Source organism: Lytechinus variegatus, chromosome 2 (genome assembly GCF_018143015.1).
Source record: "Lytechinus variegatus isolate NC3 chromosome 2, Lvar_3.0, whole genome shotgun sequence".
Classification (NCBI taxonomy): domain Eukaryota; kingdom Metazoa; phylum Echinodermata; class Echinoidea; order Temnopleuroida; family Toxopneustidae; genus Lytechinus; species Lytechinus variegatus.
The window spans coordinates 53,696,238-53,720,456 of record NC_054741.1 but is presented as its reverse complement, the minus strand read 5'-3'; the positions used below and the strand labels follow the sequence as shown (position 1 = coordinate 53,720,456).

At 34.7% G+C, this 24,219-nt stretch overlaps 2 protein-coding genes across 6 annotated transcripts in view; one reads left to right on the top strand and one right to left on the bottom strand.

Moving 5' to 3' along the window:
* The first annotated feature begins 1,834 nt into the window (after nt 1-1,834).
* LOC121408366 (nucleolar complex protein 4 homolog) lies at nt 1,835-20,612 on the top strand. The gene is made up of 11 exons (XM_041599820.1): nt 1,835-2,017; nt 5,400-5,606; nt 5,843-5,944; nt 7,724-7,876; nt 9,845-9,982; nt 12,465-12,627; nt 14,416-14,476; nt 16,141-16,251; nt 16,635-16,798; nt 17,811-18,007; nt 18,731-20,612. The coding sequence occupies exons 1-11, from the start codon at nt 1,865-1,867 to the stop codon at nt 18,845-18,847; spliced, it is 1,566 nt and encodes a 521-aa protein (XP_041455754.1). The 5' UTR covers nt 1,835-1,864; the 3' UTR covers nt 18,848-20,612.
* The window catches only part of LOC121408365 (neurogenic locus notch homolog protein 1-like), a 153,774-nt gene continuing 149,885 nt past the window's right edge, over nt 20,331-24,219 (bottom strand). For all 5 annotated transcript variants that reach the window (XM_041599815.1, XM_041599816.1, XM_041599818.1 and 2 more), the window contains one exon: nt 20,331-23,374. In XM_041599815.1, the coding sequence (XP_041455749.1) occupies nt 23,214-23,374 (161 nt within the window). In that variant the 3' untranslated portion in view covers nt 20,331-23,213. The remainder of the gene's footprint in view (nt 23,375-24,219) is intronic.

The following is a 24,219-nucleotide window of genomic DNA, read 5'->3' as shown; positions in this document are numbered from 1 at the left end:
AGAATTTAACGTGTGAAATAGTGCGGGAGAAAATAGATGATGCCGTTGAATGATTCCGATGGTTCTAGAATTCATTTCGCATTATGATTAGAGGTTCCCATGACCCCATCGGATGAACAGCACCCCCCCCAAAAAAAAACCAGGTCAGAACCGTTATAAAAATATATATATATATATATTTTATTTTGTTGCCCTTATAATGAATAATAAGCGATTGTAAAATTAGTGATTCGCGCTAATGACAACTTGAAGGGAATACCGACGCTATAAAAATTGTTATTGTAGATAAGCCTTTTCACTTTCTTATATATAGCTGGAAAATATGGATTGTTATGATGGGCCCGAGTGCACCCTGAATTGATTCCTATCAATATGTGGCACTGTAAAAATAAATAAATAAAAACTGGCCCATTATAGAGCTCAATTAAGTTGTACATTGCGTCTCAAACAACAAAAATAAACTAAACGCTTTTGAAATGGATAAGGCGAAGCTTATATAAAAAAATCTACACACTCGACCAAGTATCCTTGACTCAACTTTCAAATGAAATTAAAAAAAAAGATAGAAACTGTTTATGCTTGAGTGAACACTGCTCACCTGAATAAAGGGTAAGTAAATAAGGCTGCACGTATACTGTATAGTGATTTTACAAAGAAAAATCGTAAATAGTTACAGAATGTTTACCTTTTAAAAACACTGACAGTATAATTATTACAACCAAACGTATTTAAGCAGTGATATGTATGCGTAGAATTAAAAGTTTAATGTAAAACAAAGTAAAATATATATAATAATCTTTGTAAAAATACCAACGAACTATTTACGTTGATTGCATGCAATGCATCTATTGTATAAATTCGCATTTGTAGGCCAAAATGGTGTTTATTTTTTTAGTTATCCAGTATTTTTGCATTTTACAGCCCATCATAATTTAACAAATCATATAATGTTTATTAGTCCCAGCCCACCTGCCAGGAATAATTGGTGCTTTTTTACAGTTTTATTTTCATCAGTGTGGGGAAAATTTAGCCTTCTATTACTTTCAGTTTTTGAGAGTTCTTTCTTATGATAATCATTCAGAAAGAAAGGTCTTTTGATGTCTGATCAAAAGGCATTAATGGTTTGCTATATAATTTTCAAATATTAATAATATAACACACAGATCTTAGTGCATATCACAATTATGAAAAATGTATCGCTTCCAAAGCTGTAGCTTGGCAGCCGTAATTACTGAGATTACAGCGCACACTCATTTCAAGGAATAAATTCCTGCCAGGTACCCATTCACCTCACCTGGGTTGAGTGCAACACAATGTGGATAAATTTCTTGCCCGAAGGAAATTATGCCATGCCATGGCTGGGATTTGAACCCACGACCCTCTGTTTCAAAGTTCAGAGAATAATCACTGGGCCACAACGCTCCATCAGTTTTTGCCACCATTGTTGATCAAATGAGGACTTCTTGAAATGTCCGGGAAATGCCAATATTAAATAAATTCCATGAATTTTTGTTATGATTCATGACTACCTAGAGGGGTCCACACAATACAAGCACTGCTTTTTTAGTGGATCCCTCCATTTTCTCAGAATTTTATTTTATAATGGTTATGACATTTTGCTTATATATATATATTACTATGTTTTGTTTTACTTCTAATTTAGATACATATCATATACTGTACATACCTGAATTTATTTTGTCTTTATGTAACTATTTTGACCTCTAACTTTGTTCTGTTGAAAATGAAATAAATAAAATTGAATTAAACTTGAATTGAACTATCTGAGCACTAGCTCTGCGTTATAGTACATGTAACGTTAGATGGCGCTAGCCCTCCTTGTCCTCACGATCATGAAACCAAGATGGCAGCCCTCACGGAACAAACACGTGTGGGACTAGTTGCCAACCGCGCAGCGAGGAAGGAACTGGTATCAAGCATCAAACAGAAAGCAAAAGATGTTTTGAACAGCAAGGAGAATGCTAATAGAATTGTTGAGATTCTAGAGTACCTGCAGGTAAGAGGTTTCATATTTTCTTAATTAAGTGATTTAAGAGAAATAGGGAATGAGGGACATGAGGGAGTAGAGATCCTAAGACCTAATCCTAACCAGTAACCTAGGCTCGGCTGGTTATAATTCATTAAAATAAAAACCTTGTTATTATGTTAATCTAAAAAAATATAATGTAAGAAGATGAGCAGATGATTAACTTAGCCAGGCGGCTTCTTCTAGAGAGTAAAAATCATTTACTGACGTAATGTTACTCGGCCAAATCGTGGTTTTGGGAACCACTCCACTCGTCGATTTGTCAGTAGAGGCGCACGGCCAATATATGGGAGACTCTCTCCAATGTGGGAGATAATCTCCCATATTAGCTTGCAAAAGAACAAAAGAAACAACACCAACAAAAGCATAACTTTTTCCACCCGAAATTATGTCTCACTCAGGTCAGAAGCCCATTTGTTTTGTGTGGATAACAACAAAAATCCTTATCAAGACAAAAGTAGACGGTGAATTTTTAAAGTAGACGGTGAAAAGGGGTAATTTTTCATGAGGAATCTGCTTATCACAATTTTATTTGCCGCCAAGGTAATCCTTTTGAAGCAAATGTAAACAAAGGAAATTGGTCTCCCAAACTGGAGACTCTGAAATTGGATAGGGCCTACCCAAATTCTTTACAAAAGTCTCTGATATTGGAGATAATCTCTCTCATGGGAGACAGTCTCCAATATTGGCCGTGTGCCTCTACTGTTTGTATACGCGCACTTGTGTACAAAGTGAATGGCAGTGAGTCCAAACTTCGCGCGTGTCCAAACTTCGCGGACGGTCATTATCTCAAAAACTAGCCAATATCCTTAAAATCTGACATCGTCAATGTGAAAAGCGACCTACAATTACCCTTCGCTGAAAGTTTCTTTAGGATTAGTCCAGTATTCATGAAAATATAGGCAAAAGATCGGCAAATTTGTCACCGTTAGCGCCCGTTTTGAAGAAAGCAACAAGCATCACGATATCACCATTTTACAAGCAGAAATCATAAAAAATGTGAGTTAAATTTGGTACTAACCTATTCCATAGCATTTTGCCATCAATCTGATATAAATATTTCACTTTTTGAGCTTGAGTTTTTGTTTAAATCTCCACAAAAGCTTTGGTGCGCGAAGTTAGGTCACACTTTTTCTGAACGGTTTTCAAGCACAGCCCGCATTCGCCGATCGGAATAGAATTTTGAGATCGCGATACTGGCGAAACCCCGTGACCTACTTTACATTTTCGTCCATGATTTTATAGTTTACGATCTTGCCGTCAATGTGGTAACTATTTCTTGAATTGGTTTTGTATAAATTATGAATAATTTGTGGACAAAATTAAGCCTGATGAATATTTTTGAAAAGTGCGCGAAGTTTGGACACCCCATCATACAGAGTGAATGGAGGTTGAAATGGGGAACCGTGTGTGTGACTGAATAAAGCGCTGCGTATGAAGTAAACGGTGGTTCCCAATATCACGATAATGCCGATTACTCTCAATGAAGCCAGGTATTCTTATATATTCACGTGCCTGCAGAGATGCCAAGTTCAAAGACCAGCTATGCGTGAGATTTTCTGTGAATCTGAGTGAGATCACAGACATTGTGTACAATGTATATGGGGATAGGCTGTGATAGTTGCGTGAGACAGAGATTTGAGGGGATGAACAAGAGTCCAAAATGCTTGAGTCTCACGCATAATGCGTGAGACTTGGTAGCTCTGTGCGTGTAAGCCGCCAAAACCTGAAACTTTCGCCCCCGAGATTTTTTCTTTCCTTCTAGCCCTACATGGTCATGGGATAAAGCTTCATTCCTGACATTTCTACACCCTCGTTATTTTTAAACAAAAATTCATCAAAAAACCCAAACATTGGTCAAGTCTCTTCCGTCTTGTCATGATATTTTTCTAATTTTTTGATGAATTCTTGTTTAAAAATAAAATCGATGGCGCAGAAATGTCGGAAATGAAGTTTTATCCCATGTGATGTACATGCTTTAGCCAATAGGGCTAGATCTTTTAGAAGGAAAGTAAAAATCTCGGCGAAAGTGTCAGGTTTTGGCGGCCTACACGCACGTGAATATATAAGAATACCTGGCTTCATTGAGAGTAACCTTACGTCAGTAAATGATTTTTACTCTCTAGAAGCCGCCTGGCTACAGATACTCACCAATGATCTTGTCGCCATTTTTCTTCTTTGTTCGTAGCCTAGTTACAAGACGCGTATAAGAGAGGGCGACGATATCATGAGCAGTGCCAATTAAAAAAAAAAAAAAATAAAATCGGCTGATGAATATCGTGAATTGTAAAATACTTGCATTAGCCAATAAATATTTATGAGCTATTCCCAGGGTTTTTTCAAAGGAAGAGCGACCTTGACTCGTAATACGAGATCACGCACCTGTTTTAATCATAAGTGCGCATGCGCGAAATGTAGTGTCAAGAGAACTGCTTCTGCATTTCCTGTGTTATCATGTGCGGGCGCGCCTTACATAGCCATGTAGATGACCTAGCCCACTCATCCCCCGGTGCCAATCTCCCTGACACCGGGGGATGTATGGATGGTTGGTCGTAAAGAGATAAGATTTCTCTCCCCCTTCCCCCAGGTGACGGGGGACAGTCTGAACGGCCTGTAAATCTCTATAAAGCTTTCTTATTATTCCTCATGGTGCGAGTCCTCTTTCATATTAATCCAGTTTCCCATAGAACTAGAAGAAGACTTTAAATCGCAACCTTGAAGAATACTCCTCATTATCTGAATCCCCTCCTATACGTTGTAGGATATTGAACGGTCTGAACTCAGGAATGGGACTCACTTCATGAGGATTTAATAAGACAGTTTTATAGTGGTTCTTAATATGATTCTTTTGATTTTGAAGTTTCATATTCATTGAAAATATTCAAATCTCTATCAAACTGTCTAAAAGTGGCAGTGATTTTGAAACGGAGGGAAACAAGGGATAGATGGATATCAGCGGGTCAGTTGCCATTTCGTTTTAATTTTGGAAGGGACCACAAGTAGTAGTGCTCCTCTAACATTCCTATAATTCTAGAAATGAATCAGAATATTGACATTTGTTTAGGGGGATTGTATTCCTCAATTCTGGAGAATAATAAACTTTGATGTAAGCTGTACTCTCCTTGAAACGTACATTTTACATGAGGGATCAAGTAAACTAACTGACTTAAATATTTCCATCCCAAAATGTAGACAAAAGGACAACAATCATCTCTTTTGCTAAAAAATTCTCATAAATTTGCCTGTCTGTGCCGCCATGTGGTAGTTGCGTACATGTACAGTGTAGAGAGGTTTTTTGCATTTGTTCTGATGATGAAAAATGCCTTTCTTTTGTCCATGTTCAATTCTTTAGCACGATGAAAAGGACATTGTCAATGCTGCCATCCAGGCTACATCGAAGATCTTCTGTCACGTTTTGGCTGAGGATGGAATGGTCTGTACCTCTGGTATATCAGGTGCCAAGGAGAAGTATCGGCTTTGGTTACAGGCCAGGTACAACAACGCCATCAGGTGTCTCTGCAACGTGGTCGGGACCTTTGTGACAGTACCCATCTTGCAGGTAGGTGTCTTGTTTTTCATCCAGGCATGCTTATCCAAACTCAGAACATATTTGTTACAAAGAAATACAACAGAAAAGTTTAATTTTGTATTATGAAATTGAACATCACTTTCCCTCTTTATTATCTATCCACTCTAGCTGTGTAGCTTGCGTAGTCGATGTTTTATAAATTTTCTCATGATTTAATAATTGTTCAGATTCATCAGGGATTTGTTTTCTTTATTTCTGTATTCAAGGAACTTGCTATGAGGACACTGATGAAGTTTTTAGCAGAAGAATCGAAACATCCTTTTAAGAAGGAAGGCTCAAACTTCTTCTTTCCCATTCACATTATCGCAGTGAGTTCATTTCTGATTTTATATTACATCATTAACATCTAAGCTGAATCATACAGTATGTCCCAGAAAAAACGAAACCGAGATTTAGCAATCATTTATCATTACTTAATCATAAATAAAATAGACAAAAGACCTACCAATTTAAAGCTTAGAATCTCCTCTTTCATCTGATATTACTTAGATTATTTCTCATTCACGCATGAGTGAGCAAATGCAATTTGAAGAAAGGATATCAAAAACTCATTTGGCGGTGGGTATCTGGGTTTCAAAAAGAAAACCACATTTTTGAAAAGTTCAATATCTCCTCTTTAATTTGATACCTAAATTACAGAAAAATGATCACGAAATAACAAAGTTCTGGTCATTTGAAATAAGGCTTGAATTCCAATAATTTCATAAAATGAAGAGGTTCTCCAGGATGGCTTTCAAACTCTCTCGACACTCTGTTTTGCTGACGATCAGCCATGCATTAAATCTTTTGTTCACCATGCGAAAGCTTCTGTGGGAAACCGGTGAAAACACGTTTATCTCATGAAATTATGGAAATACAAGCCTTATTTCAAATGACCAGAACTTTTTATTTCTTGACCATTTCTTGTAATTTTGGTAACAAATTAAAGAGCAGATATTGAACTTTTCAGAAATGTGGTTTTCATTTTGAAACCCAGATAACCCCCGCCAAATGAGTTTTTGGTATCCTTTCTTCAAATTGTTTTTGCTCACTCATGCGTGAATAAGAAATAACCTAAGTAATATCATATGAAAGAGGAGATTATAAGCTTTAAATTGGTAGGTCATTTGTCTATTCGATTTATGATTAAGTTATGATAAATGATCGCTAAATCTCGGTTTCGTTTATTCTGGGACGCACTGTATAATAAGCATATTTGATATTTCAAATATACATACAGAGTGAGTAAAAAGTTTATCAGAAAGTGGTTTGCAAAGAAGTATAAATGGAGGCCTACATTATTTGAACAAATGTTTTATCCCTTAATCGTTAGTATAATGTGTAGTATAGTACAGTATAGTATAGTATAGTATAGTATAGTATAGTATAGTATATTAATGGTTTATTGACAATATATACATGATTGGCAGCCAGTGGCTGAAATATACATGTTTACAAAATATGAGAACATACAAAGATATTTTACAAATAGTGCATAATAAAAAAAAAAACAATCATTCAATATATTGTAGATTGAATTACACAAAGATGTTCATTATGTCGGATCTAATTACATAAAGGAGTTCTAAGTGTAAGTGAAATTATAAATCACATTGAATCAAATTTGCATAAGTTGATTCTTGAACAAATACATTGGGGAGACATTTTAACACCATGCAAAAATGAGTTGTGCCAAATTTTAATAGCTGCCTTTTGATAATTGAAGTGGCTTATACAGTAATGGTGTTGTCATCTACAGATTACAATGAATAATGTCTTAAGTGAGTAATTAATGTTGCTTATATGTTATTTATAATAAAACATGATATGACTATAACAATGTGTTGTTCACACATAGAATTATTTCTGAATTATCAGCAATTTCTTAGTTGTATCATGTATTTAGTGGGTTATTTTCCTGTGCAAAATTCTTGCTATTGTACTGGTTTCCTATTGTACATAAACAAAATGTTTCTCCAATGATACATTTCTGCGTTTGCTTGATTTAATATTCTATTCACTATTTGTCTTAAATTTTAAACTCTGATTTATAGTATAAACCAGAATTCAGATATTATATTAAAACAAATATATATAATATTTTACAGCTTTTGGTACCTCAGCTTCTTTCGAAGAGTGTAGTTTCCAGTGAGTTGATTGGACGATTTAAGGAGTACATGGAGTTTGATGACGTCAGATACCATGTATTACAGCACATTCAGCATCATATATCAAAGCAGTCCAAAGAAAAATTGAACCAGGTGTGTACAATGTTCTTTCCCTTTCTTATCAGTGTAGTAGTGGTATTTCATAAGGCTGTTCATTTGTTATGCACAGTTTTATGCACGAGCCATGATCTTTTCTTGTGCCAAATCTGCTTCTAAATAACTTTTACATGAAATTCCGATATATTGCTGTATTGTCTGAGCCATCTGTTCCAAGGCCCATATCGTCTAACATTGTTTGCCAGTATTACCTAGCATCGTTGTACATTAGCATTTCGTCTATCAACTATTCTTCCATTGAGAAAATTGTCCTATCATTTTTGTCTCACCTGCGAAGCAGAGTGAGACTATAGGCGCCGCTTTTCCGGCGGCGGCGGCGGCGTCAACATCAAATCTTAACCTGAGGTTAAGTTTTTGAAATGACATCATAACTTAGAAAGTATATGGACCTACATGTAGTTCATGAAACTTGGCCATAAGGTTAATCAAGTATTACTGAACATCCTATTAAAGTTTCATGTCACATGACCAAGGTCAAAGGTCATTTAGGGTCAATGAACTTAGACCATGTTGGAGGAATCAACATTGAAATCTTAACCTGAGGTTAAGTTTTTGAAATGTCATCATAACTTAGAAAATATATGGACCTAGTTCATGAAACTTGGACATAAGGTTAATCAAGTATCACTGAACATCCTGCATGAGTTTCACGTCACATGACCAAGGTCAAAGGTCATTTAGGGTCAATGAACTTTGGCCGAATTGGGGATATCTGTTGAATTCCCATCATAACTTTGAAAGTTTATGGATCTGATTCATGAAACTTGGACATAATAGTAATCAAGCATCACTGAATATTTTGTGCAAGTTTCAGGTCTCATGATTAAGGTCAAAGGTCATTTAGGGTCAATGAACTTTGGCCAAATCGGGGGTATCTGTTGAATTACCATCATAACTTTGAAAGTTTATTAGTCTAGTTCATTAAACTTGGACATATGAGTAATCAAATATCACTGAACATCCTGTGCGCGTTTCAGGTCACATGACCAAGGTCAAAGGTCAATGAACTTTGGCCGAATTGGGTGTATCTGTAGAATTACCATCAAAACTTTGAAAGTTTATGGATCTGATTCATGAAACTTGTACATAAGAGTAATCAAGTATCACTGAACATCCTGTGCGAGTTTCAGGTCACATGATCAAGGTCAAAGGTCATGTAAGGTCAATGAACTTTGGCCATGTTGGGGTTTTTTGTTGAATAACCATCATATCTCTGTAAGTTTATTCGTCTAGTTCATAAAAAGTGGACATAAGAGTAACCATGTATCACTGAACATCTTGTGCGAGTTAGAGTAGTATTCAAAGTCAGCACTGCTGCTATATTGAACCGCGTGATGCAGGTGAGACGGCCAGAGGCATTCCACTTGTGTCCAGTAATTTTTCACATTTTTTTTTTGGGGGGGTGGTTATGTTTAACTGGCAGAAATGGAGAACAAGCAAAAAAAAACACAAAAAAAACAAAAAACAGACCTTCCCTGAAGTTGCTGAAATTTCACATCTTAACAATTTGATTTAGTTGGAAACTATCAAGGAAATGGGGAATATTCCCTTTCTTAACTCTGAAATATTGATTTTGGGGAATGTAAGTTACTTATTAGAATTATAAATTATGGGTTGTCTTGCCAGAATTGGTCATATACTGTCTTATTCAGTACGCACATGTACATACAGAAGTATTAGTCTTTCCTTGTTTAAACACACTGTCTTAAAGAAGTTTGATTCGAAAGAAAACATGATTGATCAGAAAAAATTGTGCTAAAACGGATTACATTTTAAGAAAATAATTGATTCAGGCAGTGCACTTATTAATTTGTGTAAAAGAGTTTCTGTATATAATGATCATTTGAAAGAATCAATGCACATACTTGTTACGATGATAAATAATTGATAATATAATTTCTTCTCTTGTACGTTTCTATCTCATGAACATAACATGAATATCAGATGGAGATGACAACCTTGTGTAACAATACTGTGAACCTCCTGCATACTGTTACCATGCCAACTGATGAGGAGAGTATCAACAACTTCCTTGGAATAACTCCTGATCCAGACGAAGGAGCAAGGATAACTATTCTTAAAGTAAGAAATTATGTGACCTCACGATGATTTTTCAAGTCGTGACAAAAAAGAGAAAGAAAAAAAAAGAGATGAGGCAAAAAAAAAAAGGAAAGGGGGGAAAAAAGGAAGAAAGTAGAGTATAACAAAGAGAGGCCTGGGTGTAACTCTTCATTACTCGTTATTAAATTTCAGAAAAAGGATGTCCCCCGAAGGTCATCTTGTGCCCCCATAGAAATTCTCTAGTGCCACCTAGTCTGCAGGCACAGACCCTGATTGAAACTTTTAATGACAAGTGGGTCTACATGCAAAGAATAGCACATACAAAATTTGCTGTTTCAATTCAGGAGGGCCTTCAGTAAAGCAAGGCATTTATAGGCTACTCATTCAGGCCCGTAACTGGAGTTACGGGTTTGCACAGCAGAGTAAGTTCCACCCCTGACTGAATCTACTCTGAAGCTGTAAACAAAGAAGAATCTAGGACATGTATAAGGGAACCCTGTTGTTGAAATGATCTCATGAAATACTATTTTAGAAATTCTATTCAAGAATAGTTGATGTCTTTTGAAAATCAAATCAATAATGGTCATGTAACATTTATTATACAATCGATATTAAAATCTGTGCATATGATATTACATAATTATGCACAAGTTATGCCCTTATTGTTAAATCACATCAGTCTAAGAGATCTGGTAGACAACGTGACAACAGTGTACTCAACAACATGCATAAGCATTGTCTCATAAATTATTACAAATCTCATTTAAGACTAGTTTTCCTGCTATCTTTACTGATTTGTCCTTATTATTCTCTGTGCTTTGGATTAAAATTGAAAATTCAGTTTTCTATTTATTTAATTGTTAATTCTCTCTGCATGTTCTACATGTAGGAAAAATATATGTTGAACTGGTGGGACATTCTATCCTCTCTTGGTAATGATAATGAGCGTTGGTGGGCAGTTTATCATAAAACCCATAAATTGATTGTAATTGTGAATGTAATTGTAAAAAAGGATTGCAAGGTGATTCCAGCAGGGTTAAGGCTGTGCAGTGCCTTTAACCCTTCCTACAATCCTTGCAAGATCAATCCCAGTGGTTTCTTGAGAACCTTGGTATCCGCTGATTGATACCAAGAGGTTAAAACCTCTGACATCACTGTTTTTATCTTTGCCTGAATGTTACTAATGATACATGGAACATTCATTGCTTCATTTTCCATTTATGATCCGCTGATTTATACCAAGAGGTTAAAACCTCTGACATCGCTGTTTTTATCTTTGCCTGAATGTTACTAACGATACATGGAATATTCATTGCTTCATTTTCCATTTATGATCCGCTGATTGATACCAAGAGGTTAAAACCTCTGACATCGCTGTTTTTATCTTTGCCTGAATGTTACTAACGATACATGGAATATTCATTGCTTCATTTTCCATTTATGATCAGATATATAAATAAGAATAACAAGAAAAAATTGAACTTTTCTTGGGCCATGCTGTATAGTGATCAAGGCGTTTTTCAATAAACTTAAGGAAATTTAGAAGAATTGAACAGAAAATTTGGAGATGTTTTTTTTTAGAGTTTCAGAAGTTAAATATATATTAATGTCTGCCATTCAAATTGCAATTTCAAACAAATGGGATTTCTAACTAATTCTAAGTCATAGGCCCAAATTCACAAAGCTGGTTTTGAAAACCATCGGTTGAACCCATGGTTTATGCAGACTTCCTGTACAAAATACGCCTATTTATGCTTATACTAAAAAGATGTCCAGTGCTGATGTGCGCTTTTGTCCCAGTGCGCCAAATTGACGCCTGTTGTCTTGGTTATCCATGCTAATTTATTCATGAGTCCACTGTTTTGAATTAATGAGTCCACTCTTCAAACAATGGACTCATGAATAAAATATTGTACTTAACCATGGCAACAGGCGTCAATTTGCCACACTGTGACAAAAGTGTGCATCAGCATTGGACATCTTGTTAATATACGCGGTAAATAAGGGTTCAACCGATGGTTTTTAAAACCACCTTTGTGAATTTGGGCCATAGTGTTTGGGTAACTAGTATTCATTTTTTGGAAGCAAGTCTCACAGAGTAGGTCCAGTATGTGCTAAGCATTTTTCTCCTCCACATTATTTTGTACAGATGCGACCTTTTAGAAAAACAGTTTCAAAGAAATTTGTGGGTCAGTAATGATGGACCAAAGACTTGCTTCTATTTGGGGCAGTTTCATTAAAGTTGCAAGAGATTGAAAAATAATGATTTTTGAAGATTTTGTGTTCTTTATGGGCAACCAGTGTAGACACTTTAAGGAGGGAGTGATGTGACTGATTTTTTTTTTTTTTTTTGGGGGGGGGGGCAATGAAACAATGTATGGCTACATTTTCAAGCCTGTATAGGTACAGGTATTGATCCATAACCATTTATTGCTGCGTAGAAAATTTGTATTGTATAGTCTTCAACCTACTGTATCATTCCATGTGTTTGTGAACCCCGCAGGAACATCACAAGGTCTTTACCAATGCTTGGTTGGCTTTTCTGAGGTTTCCCCTTCCTACCTCTGTCTACAAACAGATACTTGTGAATATTCATGAGTCTGTGATGCCTCATATGACCACGCCCCTTCTCCTTACTGACTTCCTCACAGCTTCATATGATATAGGTTGGTATATTGTTGCTGTAATTGTAAGAATAATGAGTGCAGAAACTATCCAACAAGGTTATCCTGTGCTATATGCTAATGTTTTGTTTATTAATTAAGTAGTTATGTCTCAAGTTTGATTTTAAATTGTTCACTGATGGTGCATCCTGACTCTCGAGATAAGCTATTCCAGACTTTGTGGGCTACACAAGAATTTTCAATGCAAAATCAATAGCTTTTGTCTGCTTTTTACTGCAGGATTAAAGTTATTTCATTTTGGTGAAAGAGTTTGCAACATGCACTCCATGAGAGTTCCAGAGTGTGTTTGATTAAGTAAAGATATTGTTAGCTTAGTTAAATGAAAGCTTTTATAAAGCTTTGTATAAGATTCCATGATGGAGTAGGAATGGACTTCATTATAATCTGACAAATTGAAGGAAACATACCATTTAGTGTTCCTATGAATTTGAAAATGTGGATATGAAGTTTTTCCTACATGTAGACTAATACTATCAAGATATGGTATTAAAGATCCTGACCGGTGTAAAAACAATCATATATTAAAAGAAAGGCAATGATTCATACAATACAAATATACCAAAAATATTCTATACATCTTCCATTTTTAAGAAATATTAGATAAAAATCAAAGAAACTGCTCTTCCAAAGTACGCTTCGATTGAGCACCCCACGTCGCCTGGAAAGGATGACGTCATGTTGTGTCTGGAGGGTTGCGATTCCATAGGTTTGTGTACAAAAGCATGGGGTATTTTCTTCCATTTCTATATTATGAATCCAATTTTTTTTTCCGTTTTCAGATGAAAATGGCACTCACAATTATTCACTGTTGAAATTGATGGAAACCTACAACTATTCACTGCCTTTTTTGTGACTTCTTTGTTTGGCTCTTATTGGGCCTAAATTGCTATGTCAGGAAAAGTTGTGATACATAATCTGAATGCAGATAGATTTGAAATCTACGCCAAATAAGCAGGAAATAAAAAATGGCAAAAACTAGTTCAAAACTGTAGATTTCATAATTTAAGCATGTAGGAAAAAATATATGTGATATCACTCTGTGATGGAAGTGAAGAAAATGAAATGCGTAATCTGGAAAGCAAAAAAATAACCCAGTTTTTCTGTGTACAAACCTATGGAATCGCGACGCTTCTTACACAACGTGACGTCACGGTCTCGAGGCATTTGAAAAGCACAATAAAGCCTATTTTCTAAGCCGGGTTCGAAGCCCGATAATTGGAATATTCTTAAGCAAAATACTCAGCTGGGAAGGGTGAAAATGAATCAAGCTCACAATGCTGTATTTAGTACCTTATAAGCTTTCGATTGGTATATAATTTGTCAATTTCATTTTTGGGTCCGGTCTGGGTCTTTAAGATAACAATTTGTCATAGACTCTGTATGTCAGCATATGCTTACAAAAATGTTCATTTTTTACAGCCCCATTATAGATTTAGTTATTAAAAAAAAAAACATCTCAAGATAAAGATTTTATCATGAAATTCTCATCTTGTTTCATGATTGAGTAATGGTTTCATACCATAAGAAAAATTGGGATAAGAATAGTTTACCTCTGGCAACTTAACTATTTTTTTGTAAACATACTTTCCATCCTTCAAGCAATATTTGATATGAAATAATCGTTAATTTATATCGTTAATTTATCAGACAATGAATTCAAACTTAGAAAGAGAAAAATCATTAGATTTACCCAAACTGCATGTGTACATAACTGGGCAATTATAAAAGCTTACAGGAATGTCAATCTGTATATATATTTCTTGTTTGTAGGTGGTGCGATTAGTTTGCTTGCTTTAAATGGAATATTCATCCTCATCAATCAATATAACTTGTAAGTATTTACCCCTAAAGCTGAAAAACAATCACATTGATTGCCAACCCAGATAGGCACATTTGAGATAGTGTATTGTTATTGCTTGGAAAAAGACCAGACAATTCAGTGATACATGTGTTTCATTCTTATTTCTTTAATAGCAATATAGAATTTAAGAGTATTCTAGATAAATCTCTAGTTATAAATATGTATTATATAACATGGTGATTTTTCAAACATGTGTCATATTTTTTTTTGCCCCCCCCTTTAATTTTAAACATTTATAGTATTATTCACTGTTCACACATATTTCTTTTATGTAAAAATACCAAAGATTTGAAGGAATCAGTCTTGACTAGCACTTGTGCTACCTTCTGGTTCCTTCTTAACAACAGCAACATTCAACCATATACGTATCTTTTTGTTAGATTGTCAATATTGGAAACTGTTATTAGGATCTTAAAAAAATGTTAAAACATTTGTTTTAGGTTTATACATGCACGTCACAATTTATGTATTCAAATTTATCGTTTGTACTCCCATTTTATCCTTCTTATGTTAGAAGTTACATCTGTGTACTAGAATAATTATGTTTGTGCTGTGATGTTAACACATTGTTATCGTTATTTTTATTTTTGTTAAGTAAATAAACTCAAACTCAATATCTTCCACTATTCTTCAGCACATATTCTTAATTCATATATATTGACACTCTGGTGGTCATTTTATTGATTTCTGCACAAACTCATTTTGATTCATTACCACAACTAGCATATCTTTAAAGGGGAAGTTCACCCTGACAAAGAGTTTATTGTACATAAAAAATCACAGAAAAGATAATAACAAATATTGCTGAAGGTTTGAGAAAAATCCATCAAGGAATTAAAGATTTATTAGAATTTCAATCATTTGATTTGTGACGTCAAATGCGAGCAGCATTCCTACATGTACATAGTGAATGGTAAAAGTCAATGAAATGTCATTTTCTTAGAAAAGTGAAAATGTTTTTTTACTGTACCTTTTGTATATCTATAAACAAATCATTTCACACCTGATTATGAATAGAAAACAAAAATAAGTCATCAGGAACCATTAAAAAAATTAATTCATGCATTTTATATTACATAATGCATGGGGCAGCTGCTCGTTTATGAAGTCACTAATCTACATGCAAAACTGGAAATCCTAAATGGATTCTCCTCAAACCTTCACCAATATTTTTTCTGCTATTTTTACAACAAACTTTTCTTTGGGGTGAACTTCCCCTTTAAGTCGATCTAAGTGCATCATACCTATTATGATGAAACCAGACATACTGCTATGTCACAACAGTGGCACTTGCACACGTTTTCATCATATTGAGAGAAAAAAAGAACAGATACATTCTCGCAAGGTCGATCATGTTGTAGGCTATTATTGAAATCGACTTAGTTAATTGTATTCCTTTATAAGACCAGACAACAATCACCCATTAATTGATGTGGATGCTATATTTGGTGTCATACTACAGAAATTGGCCAGACTCCTATACCACCATCTGCTTTTTAGTTTACACTCGGTTTCCAAGAGTTAATTGTGGATGAATTTGTTGATGATTATATTTGCATGTACAAGTACATGCTGTAACAGTTTATTTTAAACACAAAAACTTAAGGAATATATTAATTGGTTTAATCTCTCAGGGAATATCCAGAATTCTATTCTAAGCTGTATGCCATGTTTGAGCCTTCGATCTTCCATGTGAAGTATAAAGCCAGGTTCTTCCATCTTGCCGACCTCTTCCTATCATCAACGTAAGTGACAAAGATGATTTTGTAGTTTGAGAGAAAATTTAGAATCATACTTTAGATAAGGAAGTGTCCACTACCCAATATTAAAAGATCTTGATGCTGATTACACTCATTGTATTTTGGTGTAAATCGTTTTCCTTGTTTTATAGCTGGTTTTTGGAAATTCTGTAAATATACTTTTACTACCTACCTGTACTATCTATATAAACTGGCTTCATGAATTAATGCATCTTGAAAAAGTAATTGATGTTATGTTTCCTTTTAATCACATTTTCAACATTAACATTTAGAAATTTACAATTGAGGAAATATCAGAATTGAATTATCTTTCATGATAGTTTGGGCTGATATTGTACTAAATCTCTTTCTTTAATTGATCTCTCCAGGCACTTACCGTCATATGTTGTTGCGGCATTTGCCAAGCGGTTATCAAGGATATCATTGACAGCGCCCCCACATGCCCTCATGATGCTCATTCCATTCGTTTGTAATCTTCTCATGAGGCATCCCAACTGCAAGGTGTTGGTTCATAGACCACATGGACCGAGGGGTAAGTCATTCATGAGGAAGTTTTCACTGAGCAACGTATTGAGGATTCAAGTTAATGTATGAAATTGCCCATCAAATGACACAAAACAGCTGGGAGGTTGGTAAGCCGGAACAGCAATTTTATGCTCAGTTTCCGAGCTGACGAAAAATTACAAACATGTTGTTCGTCCAGAATGAAGGACTAAACTGTTGATTTGATTTACTAATTTGACAAAGACTTCTTTGTTCATGAATAATGATAATAATACGTAACATTTATAATGCGCTTACTACTTCTAAGCACACTGTGTTCTGTTTATGGTTTGTACTTGGGTTAAAAAAAAAAAAAGTGGCAGGGGATAATGAAACAGGTAATACAACTATCGTAATAATCAAAACTCAAAACTGGTGTGCACCTCCAATTGACCGACCCACAACTGTGAATCATCTATTAAACAGGTAGCTTTTGAGTAGGGTTTTGAACTGATTCACAGACTTGGCATTATGAATGTAAGATGGTAGCTTATTCCAAAGGGAAGGGGCAATTGAAGAATTGAATTGAAGTCATTGTCATGACTGGCATTTGATGATATATTTTCTGTGTTCTTAAATCATCCGCACACCGCTGAGTGAAACTCCCTATTATCAACACAGCTTCTACTTATATATCATTGTGTGAATGATGGAAATGGTGATGAGTTAGTGTTTGTTAGAGCTCTGTGAGCTGCAGTTCGAGGTTAGCCTTCCGTTTTTGTGTTCTTTGGAGAGCTTTTTATCTGCAGTGAACTATTCAAAATAGAAAGTTAGTCGAAGCACCTGCAAACAGTGGTCATCGTCGTAGTAGTGGCAGTGGGAGTGTCATCATGTGATTCCCCACAAAACTGGACCTTTCACAATTTTACAAACGTCTGTTTCACTCAAGAAAATATCCATAAACAAACATGAGATGTAGGTATTGATATCACACTCTCTTCATGAAGATACTGCCAGCCATCTTCATAATATGAACCAACACTTTTTCCCCTTTCCACCAGAGCTCTCCAATGACCCCTACAACATGGATGAGCCCGATCCAGCCAAGTGTAACGCCCTTGAGAGTTCTCTATGGGAGATCCAGACATTGAAATCTCACTATGACCCGGGCGTGTCAAGGTGTGCCGCAAACATCGAGAAACCCTTTCCCAAGATGGAGTGGGACCTGGATGAGTACTTGGAACTGACCATACCAGAGGTGAGAAGTTTTCAATGTTCTGTAGGCCACCAACAGAATAGGCAAAAATATTTTGACTGATATTGTGTTCATGTTGTTGCTGCTTTTTATTATTCTGTATATTCACAATTTGAGTTGAATCCAGTTTACGTTTATGTAAAACGATTGTCAGTAGCTTTGTGGAATTTGAGTTTTTAAACAATTGCATTTCAATACTCCTGAATGGTAATGTACATGTACAGAATTGGATATTTTGTATGTTGGACTAGCAAAATTGATGAAAACAAAAATGTCGATGAAAATGTTGAGCTTTGGATGTTTTTTATCAATTACAGTTCAACTTTGTTGTGAAATCTAAATTTATACACTCTTAAAGTGCATTCGGCCAGTATAATATTCAAATATTATTCCAAAATCTACCCTGTAATTTGTCATTTCTGATATAATCCTGTAAAATATGTTGCACGGAAGAGAATACAGAGATACAATTTTGCCCTAAACAACATGACTTCGTATTTTTGGCATTTAGTAGAATACTGTCTGAATCTCAATTAGTCAGCAGCAAATGCTGGTGTTGGCACATTTCTGTAATCTGAGTCATGTCTCATTTTTTGCTTGTCATTGTCCAGCATTTCTTTCAAGTACACATTTGGAATTATCTCCAGTGTATTATGCCTTCATTCCCTTACAAGATTTTTACCAATGGAGTATTCATTCAATAACGATACTTGTTTTTGCCTTCAGATGGTCGCTAAGGAAACCAAAAAGAAAATGAAGACCATGCCTCTTGAGTTTGAACCGGCTAAAGGTCTGCTTGGAGGAGGACAGGACATGTTTGATGCAAGGTTCTGGGAGGTTTGATCCTGTTTGATCTCACCAAAGGTATCTTAGGAGGAGGAGGACAGGGCATGTTTGGTGGAAGGTTCTGATCCAGTTTGAACCTGCTTAAATGTCTGTGGAAGAGGACATGTTTGATGCAACATTCTTGGAGGTTTGGTCTAGTTTTAACCTGTTAAATAGGTCTGCAACATGGAGGACAGGACATGTTTGTGTCAGGTTCTTTGCGGTTTGATCCAGTTTGATCCTTCTGAAGATATGCTAGATGGAGGACAGGATATATATATGATGCAAGATTCAGGGCAGTTTGATCCATTCCAAACCTGCCAAAAGGTCTGCTAGGTGGAGGATAGGATATATTTGATGCAAGATTCTGGGAGGGTATGACCTGTAGACATAGAATCAATCTTGTAAGATCAGGAAGGTCATCAGGGTACTTCCGTTTGAAGCCATAACCAGTTAGTGAAGGCTTTCTTGTATTGTCAGACTTTAATCTTGACTGAATGATTCACCATCTCATACGGTAGTGTATAGGTCTTCCAGAAAGTAAAATCTAATATCTAATATAAGCATCTGTGCAAGCATTTGTGTTCAAGCTTCTTTTTAGTGTCACTCTATGGTGGTTTACCCATTACATTTACTTCAGCCTGCTCCCATATTCAAATTGTAGAGGTCCCAAGTCCCTATCCAAATAATCTTACTAATATTTATGGTATTACCATACCTTGGTAGTGAAGCTTATCAGCCAATCAATATTACCATGGTATAATGACAACTAGTTTAATTCATCTTTTTTTCATGTTTTTTTTTAAATAAGGGCCGAGTCAAAACGTTTAAACGCTTTTCAAACAATCATTAAAAGCATAAGCGTTTATCTATTTTAAAAAACTGTCTAACCATATGTAGATCTATGGCCTTCAGGGGGAAAAGCCTTCCTCAAAATTTGCTGAAATTTCACATCTTTATATTCATGAAAAGGCCATCTAATTTTTATATCTCTTTGAATTTTTTTTTTATTCAGTTGGAAACTGCTGATCTTTCAGGATCAAGAAAGAGGTGAATATTCATAATTTTCATGATTGTTTCCAACTACCTCAACACAATTTCAAGGAAATATGAACAATAAATGGCCATTTCTTGGATTTAAAGATGCAAAATATGAAATTTTAGCAAGAAGGGTGATTTTTTAAACCCCTGTCAGTTAACTGTAAATGCCTGTTTATTAATAGCATTTAAATGTTTTGTGCAGGTCGAACCATGTATCATTGAATTGCTACAAGGATTTCAATTGTATTGGACAATTAAGGAAATACTTTTCCATTCACCTGCTTTTGATACTTACATGTTGACTGTTAATAATATTCATACTCTTGAAAATTAGATTAGAGTTTGATTACTTTTCAGAATGCTGCATATTAAAAACTTTCTATTTACTTATTACTTGATCTACTTTCTACTAAAATCTTCTCAGTACAATTTGAAGAAAAGACAAGTGACACAGTTCATGTAAACCCAAAGTAAATTATTTATTCATATATCTTTCTGATGCTTCATGAAATTATCAGCATACAAATTTCAATGTATATTCTCATAAATTCCGCATATAATTCCTTTTTCTGAGTGTTTGAGTACATAAGGTACCAGAAAACATCATGCATTTTAATATCAGTTTTGTAATTGTACATCATTTGAATGGAAGCATTATTCCTCTGTTAAAGCAAATCTAGACTACATGCATATTTATATACAAATTCATAGAAATAAAATGAAGATTATTTGCATAGTTCTATATTTGTATCCCACATTCATCATTCATTCTTAAACCAAACTTTGAAAAGGATGCATTTGTCAAGATTTTAATGTGTGACCAAGCAGATACATTTGTAGGTAGAATCAAGAGACTACTGGTCATAATGTCTATTCTTTTTTTTACAGAGAGAGAAGGGAGTGAGAAATAAAAAATAAATAAAATAGATTGGACAAAGGCCAAACAAACAATCTTGTGATTTTCATTTGACTCAACACTTTTGAATACTAATATCGTCAACCAAGTAAGGCTATGATCATATTTTTCTTACATTACAATGTAGGCTATCAAATTGCATCTCCTTTGATTAAACTGTTTCTATATTCCAGATCATCAGATCGTACACCTTCCCTTCCCATAACGGCCCATCTTTAAGTTTTTATATTTTGTATAACCGTACTGATGAGAGATTTCTGATTCCTCACCTGCTTCACCGACATTTGAACAGAATATGTTAAATCACTTACATTCTTGGAATAGATGTAGATCAATGATGTCACAATGTTGAACAAACGAATATGGCCCCCTCCCTTCATATTATTCTACGACTCCATAAGATTCTCATGAAACTGATTTCAGGCTTGGAATAATATCAGAAACAAAAATTTGAACTACCATCTCTTCTTGGTTTACTTTACAGCTACATATATGTATCTTCATGTGATAAACTTATATCTTTTTAATATGGAAGAACCTATGTTTTTCATATCATTTTTAACAATGTTACAATAAATGTTGCTTGTCCACACTAACAGTATCAGACTAAGTAATGAATAAAGCATAATGTTATGCAGTTACTTGGAAACAAATCTGCAGTTTAAAACAGTATGGACTACATCAAACATGTTTACTAATTTGATTATCAGATCGCTGTTGATGGTATCATCCATTGTAGAAGAGTATTATAATTTGGCAGTAATTTGAAAGTTTGAATGAGAATTGCAAATAAGATGACAAACTACATTTCTTGACATAATGTACATGTATCTATACTTAACATTTTGCACATTGAAATAATCCGCATTTATATAGCGCTTAATACATAAGGGGAGTGTTTCATCAACATTTTTGTCCGACATGTTGTCAGATCTGACATCTTTCCTTGATTTTGATTGGCTGATAAGCAATGTTACTATGGTAACTGTCGGATGAAATGGGGCTTGTCGGATAAAACGTCTGACAAATCCTTTCATGAAACGCTCCCCAGAATGACGTCTCTAAGCGCTCTACAGACATAATTAAAGTAGAGAATTTTACTTCAAGACAATTAAACTACAGCATTGCCAAAATGTGCCTTTTTACCAAGACCTACCTATTTCAAATTGAAAGATATAAATTGTGAATGGCTAATAAAGAAAAAAAAAGTCACCAACATCATATTGAACATAACATAATTACACACACCCACACACACAGAGAAAATCTGTAACTATGCTTTTCCTAAAGTTAACATTTTGCATTTAGTTGTGATACTACCAGAGTTTCACTAAAATCAAGCGAATGGAATACATTTTGAAGAGTAAAGAATTAGCAAATTTTGGAGGCTTCAGTATTCATGAATTATTGAACTTAATAGATATTGACTTATTGTTCAGACAAGTATTGTATGTATTATAGTTTTTGTTGTTCTGCTCTGAAGCGCCTTGAGCATCTAATTAAGATGGAAAGTGCGTTATATAAATCTCATGTATTATTCATTATTATAATGAATATACAACTTTTAGAACGAATAAATAGAACTCCATTCTGACATTCAAGAGTTCTCTGATAAAAGGATGAATTGCAAACTCATTGTAGGAACAAATATTCATGATTGTAAAAATGTGTTTGAAATCTTCACATTTGATTGGTTGATACATAATTTTTCACAGAAAATTATATATTTTTTTGTTGATATCATGTTAAGGTCAAAATGCTCATGAAAATGAATGATCCCTAAAAATGCCAGACAGCTATATTTGAAGAAAGTACCCATGATTTTAAAAGTAAAAAGAAGAAAGCATTGCAATTACACAAATAGTCACATACTTTCTGATTCTGCATCATAATAATATTTAACAGTAAAATAAGATAAACATCTACTCCATACATAACTCCTTTTTTTTATAATTTACATAAAATTTGATAAAAATTTCAGCAAAAAGTGTGCTTATAAAAATACAATATTTAAAACAGCAAAAGATTTTGGATGAGACAGTTTGATGAGACCATTTTCTAGATTACATGAAATGTAATTTGTCAACATATTTGCATCATACATTAACATGAAATGTTATCACTACAAGTTAGATTTCTTTCTTGGATGCAATGTTAAATCCTGATTGAAGATTTTAAAAATATTAAATTTAGTTCTTCAATTCGTTAAGGAAGGAAAAAAATGTGTCATAATGAAATGAAAATCAGATGTAGGAATGGAATACCCACAAATTTAAATCTGCATGTTTGTTTTTGGATTAACCATGATTTAGCCTTAACAAACTGGTCGTAATAAGATGTTATAATTTTCATATTTCTCTTTGTTGTTGCTGCTGTTGTAAATGATTTTTGCAAGCTTTTTTGGAATCGAATTGGCAGGGACAATGTCTATGCCAGTGGCTCTTTGTCTGCTGGTTTACTGCTGAGGTTACATGTACAGGCCACGATGAAGAGAAGGATGACGATGAGGAGAGCGATGACAGCGATGATGACAATCCACCACACTGGTATAAGAGGGCCATTTGTGGTTGGAAGATTAGATCCTGATCCTGAGAAAATAAAATTGGCATAAGTAAAGGAGACTGACAAATACTACAGGATCTTGTTTGGGCATCTTTCTTCTTAAATTATCATCATCATTAATCCAGGGTAACTGCAAATAAGGATTTGTTCCATATTAAAGCAATAGGTCAGATGATGCCAAGGGGAACTGCATTAATACACACACAAAAAAGAATGTCCCCCTTAAACAAACATTCATAATTTTGTAACCAGGAGTTTTTGAATTTTTTTTTTACATGGGCATGTAGGTCGTTTCATAAGGAACCCTCTGAGTGAATGTTACTGACATATTTTATTTCATGCTTCAGGGAGCTCTACTAGAAGGCAAAACTGTCACTTCTTAAAAGTCACAAGCCTAATATGAGTTTGATTTCATTTTATTGGAAGGAAGTCCACGTCTTCATCATGAGCAATGTTCATGACCTTTGCTATGTGCACTTACAGGGATGCTCCGGGCTGAAATATCTCACTAAATAGAGTAAAATTCACAGAGCAAAATCGGGTAACGAATAAAGTTATTGAATTTTTAAGATTTGAATTATTCCGGTGAAACAGTTCTAGGCATGTCTTCATGAATATTCATTTGATGGGCTGATGATGTCATATCCCCACTTGTTCTTTTGTATTTCATTACACGAAATTAGGTTCATTCAATTTTTTTCTACCAAGAACTAAAACAATTGGATTGACAACTGATTAAGTGCATTAGTTATTTCTTGGTGCAACTTATTTCATCATAATGCAGATACTCCATTTACACACTTATGAAAAAACTAGTATGATTTCATGTAATAACATAAGAAAAAGGATAGTGGGGGTGTGACAGCCAACG